The 10,963-nt window shown below is 40.3% G+C and overlaps 1 protein-coding gene across 1 annotated transcript; it reads right to left on the bottom strand.

The window, feature by feature from the left end:
• Nucleotides 1–6,923: 6,923 nt before the first annotated feature.
• LOC105001942 (olfactory receptor 7A17-like) lies at nucleotides 6,924–7,856 on the bottom strand. Its single transcript, XM_010858384.1, has one exon. The coding sequence runs from the start codon at nucleotides 7,854–7,856 to the stop codon at nucleotides 6,924–6,926; it is 933 nt and encodes a 310-aa protein (XP_010856686.1).
• Nucleotides 7,857–10,963: the final 3,107 nt, after the last annotated feature.

Raw genomic sequence — 10,963 nt, 5'->3', positions numbered from 1 at the left:
CTGTCATCCCCTTCTCCTCCTGCCTTCAATCTTTCCCAGCATCATGGTCTTTTCAAATGAGTCAGCTCTTTGCATCAGGTGGCCGAAGTATTGGAGTTTCAGCTTCAACATCAGTGCTTCCAATGAACACCCAGGACTGATCTGCTTTAGGATGGACTGGTTGGATCTCCTTGCAGTCCAAGGGACTCTCAAGACAACTATAAATATTGCAATAAATGTTGTTTTTTTAACTCAGGCTTTCTCAACCCCAAGTGCTGTGAATATTCCAGGCCAAATCATTCTCTATTGTGTGCTCTGTCCTGTGCATTGAAAGATGTTTACAGCATCCATGGTCTCTACTCACCCCTCTCCAGTGTGACAGCTAAACGTATCCTTGGACATTGTTCAATGTGTCCCCCAGGGAAAAATCTAATCCCCTGACTAGAAGCACAGTTTTAAATTAACAATCTCAACATATTTTTCTAGCACTGACATAACAGCAATTTAATGATAAAGAATGTGAAAGATGGTCAAAGGTGTAAATAGCACTCTTGCATTGTGAAATATGTAATCACAGAAATAAACACATTAATTAATCAAACAAAGGAACAAGAGCAGCAGTCTCTTGCCTCTGGGCTGAGTTGAATTGGCTTCCATTCTCTCTGACCATCTCATGCACCATCATCTGGGTTGTTGGACTCACCTGGATGGGAACTGAGGGGAAGGTCTCTGAGGAGGAGTCTGAACCGCTCCTTGGGTGGTTAATGATGGAGACTAAGGTTCTGTCCCCAGACTAGCAGCAGGAAATAGTGATTCTACAGCCCCCCAGCCAGGATTAGGACTCAAATCAAACAAAACAAAATAAAGGCCCTTCTAGGCAAGATTTGCAAACACCGAGGAGACTTCAGACGTGGAGATATTTATAGCTCCCTGTATCTGCTCATTAAGCACACTTCTCTCTTGTTATTTCAACCTCTAAGTACATAATTCCCCTGTGGAAAGCTCTTCTGGAAGAAAGGAAATTTTTCCTAATGATTTTCTGGTCACAAGAGGCCAGTGTAGAAGTCAATTGAATCCAGTTTTGTTTTCTTCTTTTTACTCCTTCTCCATTAAATTGCCTCCCTTTCATATCTCTAAATCTCTTAGCATCTTATCTCAACTCTCAATTAGAATTTTCTCCCAGGTCAAAGACTGAAGAACCTGTCTGGATTGGGTCTCTTGTGTCTTCAAAGCTTTGGTTTATGATGGGGATGCAGTCCCTGAACCTCCAGAAAATTTCTGTTCTCCTTTTTAACAGGGGCAGGAACTGAGTTCTTTTGTTAGTGAACCTTGGGCACTACATACAAGCCTCCCCACCTCCAGCCTCCAGAGCCAGGCAATTGAGGATGATTCCTTGTGAAGTAGCTACAAAATTCAGGCCATTGGATGTAAAAACTGGGGCACCAGACACATGTGAGAATTCCACTCCAAGGCATACTGGGAGTCTGGGGTGTGGTAGAGAGAGAGCATGAAGATAATATCCACCTTTCAAGGTAACTGGAAAGGTTTATAGTCAGACCATGTCCTTGTATTGTAAAATTGTTAAGTTGTGTCTGACTCTTGCAAACCCCCTGGAGTGTAACCTGCCAGGCTCTTCTGTCCATGGGATTTCCCAGGCAAGAATACCGGAGTGGGCTGCCATTTCCTTCTCCAGGGTATCTTCCCAGACCAGGGATTGAACCCATGTTGCATTGGCAGGTGGATTCTTTACCACTGAACCACCAGGGAAGCCTGTAGGTATGTGTTAAATGAGAAGCATGTCTTTAAGGCTGCAGCTACAATTGATGATAATGTTGTAAGCTTATTTCACAGAAAGATCGAGTATCTAGGTCTGTTGTTTCCTGTGTCCTGAAAGTGGTAGCAGTTTAAGAACTCTTCCTCCCTTGGTTATAGTCCTGCAGTTCTTGAGAGTACAAGCTCCACTGTCTTCCTGGGATGTAAGGTTGTCCCAGGAAGCAGCTGCAAAAATCAGGAGGCCAGACAGGGGTATAAGCTCACTATCAAGTTGAAACAGAGCAGAGGCAGAGAACAAAGAGTTATCCACCAGGCTCATCTCTGTTCCCTGAGATCATAGCCACAGACCTCTAGGAGCACACAAGAACAGAAGCCTGCCCCTCAGGCCAAAGCTCCTGGACAAGAAAGTGGGGGCCTCTATTCCAGAAAGGCTGGAGTGTGATTCAGTCTGCTACCTGTGCAATGTCCTGGAGGTGGTAGGCTGTCAAGAACTGTCTTTTTGATTTTGCAATCCAGTCAGACCTTGGAATGCAAGTACCCTGGCCTCTAGAGCCAGGGACACAAAGAATGTTCTCTGGAGTGCTGCCAGAGAAACTGGGATGCTGCATTTAAAGAAAAAAAAAATCATAGAGGACCAGACATGTGCAAATCTCCCCTCTAGGAGATAATGGTAGTGTGGAGCTTGACAAAGGATGAGCCAAGGAATTATATCTGCCGACTTTAGTGATGCAGAATGACAGTGTGAGATGGCTTCCACCAATGCCTCCATGCCAAGAGAGAATTTCAACAGGCTTCTGGCCTTTTGGTGGGTGTAGTTAATTAGCAACTCAATATCCCCCAGGTGGCTCAGTGGTAAAGAATCTGTATGCCAATGCACTAGACGTGGGTTTGATCCCTGGGTGGGGAAGATCCCCTGGAGCAGGAAATGGCAACCCACTCCAATATTCTTGCTTGGGAAATTCCATGGACAGAGGAACTAGTGGGCTATAGTCCATGGGATCGTGAAGAGCTGAACACAACTTAACGACTAAATAAACAGCAACAGTCCCTCACATATAGTCTAGGTACTTTTCAAACTTTTGCTTCAGCAGTGAGCCTTGAGTTTATGTGGTGATTGAGTCTATGTGTGAGTCTTTTAAAAGCAGTGTCTCTATTTGCAACGTCTCTTCGCATCTCATAGACATAAATCCTGATGGTTTTCAAAGATAGGTATTTTGATGGCTCATCTCCCACATACAGGTCTTAAGAGTTGGGGTCTTAATATTAAGAGCAGGTCTTAATATAGGCTATGAACATTTTAATCCTCAAGAAGAGGCTCCAGATTTGTAAAACCCCTTCTGAATTTGGGTTGCTGCATCAGGGTTGGGGGTTTTGGCAAGAGATCATCTCAGTCTCTCCTACCTGCCTCAGTGTAGTCTTTTCTCATTTGATACAAGGGAACATTTCAGCTGATTTTCAGGTCTTTTTCAGAGGGACTTGATCCATGTGTAGCTGTAGATTCAGCATATCCATGGGAGGAGTTAATTCAGCATCTTCCTGTATCACCATCTTGGACCAGTCCCTCTATGGTTCACTTTAAATCTATGCTTAACTTTTTACAGTCTTCTTCTTCTTCTTCTTCTTTTTTTTTTTTGCTCATAATGTTTTAAAAATTTTTATTGGAATATAATTGCTTTACAATGTTATGTCAATTTTTGCTGTACAACAAAGTGAATCAGCTATATGTATGCATATATTCCTATCCTCTTGAGTCTCCTTCCCACCCCACCCCCTATCTCAGGTCATCACAGAGCACCCTGAGCTGAGCTCCCTGTGTTATACAACAGCTTCCTGCCAGCTATCTATTTTAGTCATGGTGGTATATATATGTCAATGCCACTCTCTCGGTTTGTTCCCCCTCTTCTTTCTCCTTTGTGTTCACAGGTCTACTCTCTACATTTAAATCTCTGTTCTTCCCCTGCAAATGGTTCATCAGCACCAGTTTTCTAGATTCTGTATGTATGCATTAATATATGATATTTGTTTTTCTGGCTTACTTCACTCTGTATGGTAGGCTCTAGGTTCATCCATATCACTACAACTGATTCAATTTCATTCCTTTTTATGGTTGAGTAATATTCCATTGTATATATGTACTACATCTTCTTTATCCACTCATCTGTTGATGGACATCTAGGTTGCTTCCATATCATATCATGGCTATTGTAAATAGTGCTGCAGTGAACATTGGGGTCCATGTGCTTTGAATTATCTTTTTGAATTATGGTTTTCTCAGTATATATGCCAGTAGTGTATTCTCTCCAACTTTCTCTCAAGCTTTCTTTCTGTATAAAACATAGAACCACAAATGCATTTCTGTGTGTACATACATAGGTATGCTCATGCTCATTTGAAAGATAAATTTATATAAATAAATAAACACAAGTTTACATTTGAACATTTTCTTAGGATTCCACAAAAATACATCCACTTACATCATTAGTTTCTTGAAATCTTCCTCTGAAGCTATGTTTATTATCTCACATTACCTACATAGATAATGATTTAGGCTCAGGGAGATTAACATATTTAAACACTTTTAAAAGCCTTTCAAGTTATTGTGCACTGTCATGAATTATGTGCAATGGAAATATACAGTATGCATTGTAAATTTGGTACAGATCATTTTATTTATCATTTCAAAATATGCAGTTTATGGTATGCAATTATTTTCCAGTACATCACTTTGAAGTCTAAAGGTGCATGGATCAGAGTAGGATTTAGAGCACAGATAACTGATGCACACTGAGCAGTGATGGGAGATATCTCATTACCCAGGTGAAAAGAAAAGTGTCATATATGGGTATAGAAATAGAAGTAAATTAAAGCAATTCACTCTTGGTACTCTCTTGGTAAAATTCAAGATACAACCAGAGAAACAAACTGATCACATTGGGTCAAGTGAAAAAGGTATCATCTCACACATCGTATCATGGATAAACCTAAGAAAAGCAATGTAGAGACTCACAGCTGAGTTTACATCCATTAGGAGATCAGCAGAGCTCAGAACAACTCTACCTTATAATCTCATCTGGTAACAAAGACAGTATATTACAGCATTAGCTTTAGGATGGCTTGTTATGCAGTAATATCTAACTAATACAATAATCAAAGTGAACAGAATGAGGACAGTTATAATTGCTCCTGATTATTCTTGTCATTTGTTCTTTATTTTTGTTGTTGTTGTTTTTTTGTAAAGGATTTTTTTTTGGTACTTTACAATATTGTATTGGTTTTGCCATACATCAACATGAATCTGCCACAGGTATACACGTGTTCCTAATCCTGAACTGCCCTCATTTGTTCTTATATTTCAGGATAGCTTTCATGGTTACTCTGTCATTTCAGTTCATTTCAGATAACTGTAATTGAAATCTCTCACTGCGGTTCATTTCTCAGTAACCAGAAGAGGTTGAAAGGACAGGTATGTCTATGTAGGAAAAAAGACTGGTAATTCTGATTCACATGACTGAACAGCAATTCAAGATGTCTGTTGAGTCATTCTTTGATCATAAAATGTGAATAGAATCATGAGTATAACAGAGTTATGGAGGATGAAAGTGATCATTCACCATCCTTCTTGGGTTATGACAAAATGCAGTGGAGATACAGTTTCATTAAATCAATGACATTAATCATATTACAGGTAGCACTGAAAGTTTTCAAGCAGAAACAGGAAGATAATTGAATAAAAAAAGAAAAAAAATGTTAATCAATCTTTCACTAATACATATAAACCTCCCCTTAACACATGGACACCAATCCTCCATTCTCCAATGGGTAGATATACAGCATGGAAAATGAGTATTTTTCAAAGTAATACAATGTATGAATCACAATTTTGTTTCATTGTGTTGAAGGTCCCTTGGACTGCAAGGAGATCAAACCAGTTAATCCTAAAACAAGTCAGTCCTGAATATTCATTGGAAGGACTGATGCTGAAGCTGTAACTTTAATACTTTGGCCATCTGATGCGAAGAGCTGACACATTGAAAAAGACCCTGATGCTGGGAAAGATTGAAGGCAGGAGGAGAAGGGGACGACAGAGAATAAGATGGTTGGATGGACATGAGTTTGAGCAAACTCTGAGAGTTGGTGATGGACAGGGAAGCCTGGTATGCTGCAGTCCATGGGGTTGCAAAGAGTCGGACACAACTGAGCAACTGAGCTGAAATATTGATGTTCATCTGTGATTCTAAAGCCATATTAGGTCAATCTGTTTATTAAAATGTGTCTTTCAGTGGGGACTCCTTTTGCAGACATGTATCTGATAATCATGTTGACAGTGGCTATTGTGGGAAATATGGATGCCAAGAACAGGATCTAAATGAGGAGAATAAAAATCAATGACGTCACAAATCACAATAGTATGTTACAGTCTCAATGGCGAGAAAAGGCAGGTAAGATAGTGATGTACATGAGAATATTGGATATAAAGGTGAAAATAGTGTCTCAGGTTTTCCTCTGTTATAAAATTATATAAATTGTCTTCATGATCAAACATATGTTTTTTGGTAGGAAGACTACAACTCATGACACTTCTTTTAGAGAAACAGAAGAAAAATATCTGGTAAGACAAATGTCATTTATGGGGCTTCCCAGGTTGCACTAGGGGTAAAGAATGTGCCTGCCAATGCAGATGAAAGAGACACAAGTTTGATCCCTGGAGGAGGAAATGGCAACCCACAGCAGTATCCTTGCCAGAAAAATTCCATGGACAGAGGAGCCTGGTGGACTATAGTCCATAGGGTTGCATAGTGTCAGACATGATTGAGTGACTGAGCAGGTATGTCATTTGTGAAAAGTTATTCTAAAAAAAAAAAATCTATGTTGTCTCATTTAGTCAGTGGGAATTTCCCAACATTCCTGATACATCGATGAAGTAAATTTGTGAAAGTGGGAATAAAACAAAGAGAAAGCAGATGAATGTCAGAGAGAAAAGGAAGCTTAATAAAGTGATTTACACGAATTGAATAGAAAAGTTAGTCAAATAAATGCAAATTCCAGAAATGTATTTATTTAAAAAGAGCAAGTTCTAATTTCATCATCTGATCAAATAGTCACATTTTCTGACTCTGAGGCTTTGACCTCTGCAATCTCAAGTGCTTTTTCAGTTTTATGACAACTAGCTCTTACACAGTTCCTCTCACAAAGAATACTTTCAGAGCCCTCTTCATGTCTTTATTCCTCAGGCTGTAGATGAAGGGGTTCAGCATGGGTGTGATGACTGTGTACATCACCGAGGCTGTTGCACTTGAGTGTGCATTGTGGGTAGCTGCAGAGCTAAGGTACACTCCAAGCATCGTACAATAAAATAAGGAGACAACGGTGAGGTGAGATGCACAGGTGGAAAATGCTTTATATTTCCCCTGAGCTGATGAGATTCTGCGTATAGAGGAGACTATCTTAGAATAAGAGTAAAGGATACCAACAAAGGGACCACCACCCAGCAGGACAGCTGCAAAATACATCACTATGTTATTAAGAAAGGTGTCAGAACAGGCAAGTTGGACCATATGATTGAGTTCACAGAAAAAGTGGGGAATTTCAATGTTTGTGCAGAAGGACAGTTGCAGCATCATTAAGCTTTGTAATGAGGAATTAAGAATATTTATGATCCAGGACATCAACACCAGCCATCCACAAAGTCTTGGGTTCATGATGACTGTGTAGTGCAGGGGATGGCAGATGGCCACAAAGCGGTCATAGGCCATCACAGTCAGGAGAAAAATGTCCAACACTGCAAAGAGGATGAGAAAATAAATCTGTGTGATGCAGCCTTCATAGGTGATCACTTTGCTCTGGGTCTTGATGTTCCACAGCATCTTTGGGATGGTGGTGGAAGTGAAACAGATGTCTACAAAGGACAAGTTGGAGAGGAAGAAGTACATGGGGGTGTGCAGGTGGGAGTCTGAAGTGATGGCCAAGATGATGAGCAGGTTTCCAAAAGCAGTGATGAGGTACATAGAGAGGAAAAGCCCAAATATGATGGGCTGTAGTTCTGGATCCTCTGAAAATCCCAGAAGAAGAAATTCTGAAATTCGCGTATCATTACCTTGTTCCATATGATGGAAGTGGCTTCACAGAAAGAGGAAAGTAACATGACTAATTTGCACAACTACCTGGTTTACTCCCACATTTTAAATGCTGGTATTTACATATTTCCATCATGTAATTCAATAAAACATATTTTGTGTATGAATATGGTCTCCTTTAGATTCCCTCATGCCACCATTGATATGGAATTTTTGACCTTGTCAACTCTTTCCCTGAGGGATTATGCATCCTATAATTTTCGTTAGAAAATTTTTCATGCATTTCAGTAGTAAAATTGAGAGCTGACCATGTTACCAATGTCTAGGCAACAAGTATAGTTTGCTGAAGAACAAAATAGGACCCTATTATTAAATGATGGGAGTACTTTCCATGTGGTGCAGTGGTAAAGAATCTGCCTGCCCATGCAGGAGATGCAAGAGACTAGGGTTTGATCCCTGGGTCAGGAAGATCCCCTGGAGAAAAAATGGCAGCCCACTCCAGTATTCTTGCCTGGATAATCCCATGGACAGGGGAGCCCAGTGGGCTATAGTCCATGGGGTCACAGAAAGATCTATCTTTCTACACATCTATCTATCTACACGACTGAGCATATACACACATTCAATGATGGAGATAGAAAATCTAAGCAAATAATAGAGACCATTACATTTCAGATGGTGACAGGAGCTATATAGAAAGGGTAAGCTCATGTAAAGGAGAGGGTGAATTAGGCTTTATATTTTGCATGGGTGTTTAGGTAAGACCTGCAAACAAGGTGACATTTGAACAGTGACCTCAAGCAAGAGAGGGAGGGAGATGCAAGTTTATATAATGAAGTATGTCCCTGGCAGAGGAAATGTCCAGTGAAAGGCCGTCAGGAATGTGCTTGTTTCCAGGGCTCGAGTCAAAGAAAGTAAAACCAGTGCTGCAAGTGAATGAAGACGACAAAGAGTGATGAGAGATGGTGTCACACCTGTTGAGGAGGGACGTGGTCTCTCGGCTACTGCTGAAATCCCAGGGCAAGGGACTTCCTGTTCTGTACTATATCTTGCCCTTTATTAATCTTGTTGCAAAGGGATCCTGTGAATTGAAACAGCCCACCTCTTTAGTACCTCCTTTGATTGAATTCTGGCCCCACTACCTTAAAAGTCATCTTGGAATATATGAGAACTGGTACCCTTGTTCTGAAGATTTTTGACACCCCACCGGTAGCAAACAGACACAGAACACACTCTGTCTTTCTTCACTGTGTTATTTTCATTTCTTTCTCAGCTGCAGCACTACTGAGTACACTAGGAATGTGTGCAACCCAAGCTGGGCAGATCAATGAACCTTACACTATATAACATAGAAGTGATTCCCTGAAATTCCAATTCTCAAGTTTCCTATGGACAAATAAACCTGGGGTTCCACACTGAGATAGCCATTTTGTGTATTTAAACAAACATTAAATTGCCTTTTCAATAAACAGAGAGCAAAGAGAGGGAGGGATGGAGGGAGAGAGAGAGAGAGAGAGTAATGATGAGAAAAATATTTTAACAAGGTCAGTTGGTCCCTGACAGCCTGTGAGAAAGAATAATCTTCCATGGTCCTGGCAGCATTCCAACCTTAATTATTTTCCTTTGATGCCCAGAAAAATAACAAGAGATCCAAAATGAACTTGTCTGAAAGACAATAGTAGTGATACCTCTATGATGTCAAAAGATATCAAAAGACATTTTACTTATTGTTTCCCCTAAGAGAAAATGAGCAAAGGGATAAACCAACACTTCATAAACAAAATATACAAAGTATAACAAAACTGGGCATTTTTAATATCAAGCCATAGAAGACTTATTTCTCCTGGGCCTGTTTCATAATTACTTGACCAGTTAGTTTTTGTATGGTCTGATAAGGGATGAGGTTAGCTCCTTTCTCACTTTTCTCATGTAGCATCTTTCCTTGGCTGTTCTTGGACTTTGGGTTTTGAGAAACCCAATGGGCATACTCTGATCCTTGTTCTGAACTTCATCCAACTTGCAGAGGCCTCCTTGGGCCATGCTTTGTACCATGGTGTCCTACACCATGACAATTCTGTATTTTTATGCTGAATAACTTCCTTCATATAATTAAGTCTGAGGACATTACATCATGACACATTTATTTCATTGTACTCTGACCTTATTGTTAGACTGTGTGACCCAAAAAGGCAGGGACCTTACCTGCTTTGTTCACTTTTGTACTTTTCAGAAAGGTATATGAATATATGCTTATCCAGAAAAACACAGAAGAGTGTGAAAAGCTATATAATGAAAGAATAAAGGATAGTACATCAAGGCTGTATATTGTCACCCTGCTTATTTAACTTATATGCAGAGTACATCATGAGAAACGCTGGGCTGGAGGAAGCACAGGCTGGAATCAAGATTACTGGGAGAAATATTAATAACCTCAGATATGGAGCTACACCACCCTTATGGCAGAAAGTGAAGAGGAACTCAAAAGCCTCTTGATGAAAGTGAAAGAGGACAGTGAAAAAGTTAGCTTAAAGCTCAACATTCAGAAAACTAAGATCATGGCATATGGTCCCATCACTTCATGGCAAATAGATGGGGAAACAGTGGAAACAGTGTCAGACTATTTTTCTGGGCTCCAAAATCACTGCAAATGGTGACTGCAGCTGTGAAATTAAAAGACACTTATTCCTTGGAAGGAAAGTTATAACCAAGCTAGATAGCATATTCAAAAGCAGAGACATTACTTTGTCAACAAAGGTCCATCTAGTCAAGGCTATGGTTTTTCCAGTGGTCCTTTATGAATGTGAGAGTTGGACTATAAAGAAAGCTGAGCACCGAAGAATTGATGCTTTTGAACTGTGGTGTTGGAGAAGACTCTTGAGAGTCCCTTGGACTGCAAGGAGATCCAACCAGTCCATCCTAAAGGAAATCAGTCCTGAATATTCATTGGAAGGACTGATGTTGAAACTGAAAGTCCAATACTTTGGCCACCTGATGTGAATAGTTGACTCATTTGAAATGACCCTCATGCTGGGAAAGATTGAGGGCAGGAGGAGAAGGGGATGACAGACGATGAGATGGTTGGATGGCATCACAGACTCAATGGACATGGGTTTGGGTGGACTCCAGGAGTTGGTGAT

The sequence above is a fragment of the Bison bison genome, unplaced genomic scaffold (assembly GCF_000754665.1).
Source record: "Bison bison bison isolate TAMUID 2011002044 unplaced genomic scaffold, Bison_UMD1.0 scf7180017864386, whole genome shotgun sequence".
Taxonomy (NCBI): domain Eukaryota; kingdom Metazoa; phylum Chordata; class Mammalia; order Artiodactyla; family Bovidae; genus Bison; species Bison bison.
The sequence above is the reverse complement of the archived record's forward strand: the minus strand, read 5'-3'. Positions and strand labels throughout refer to the sequence as shown.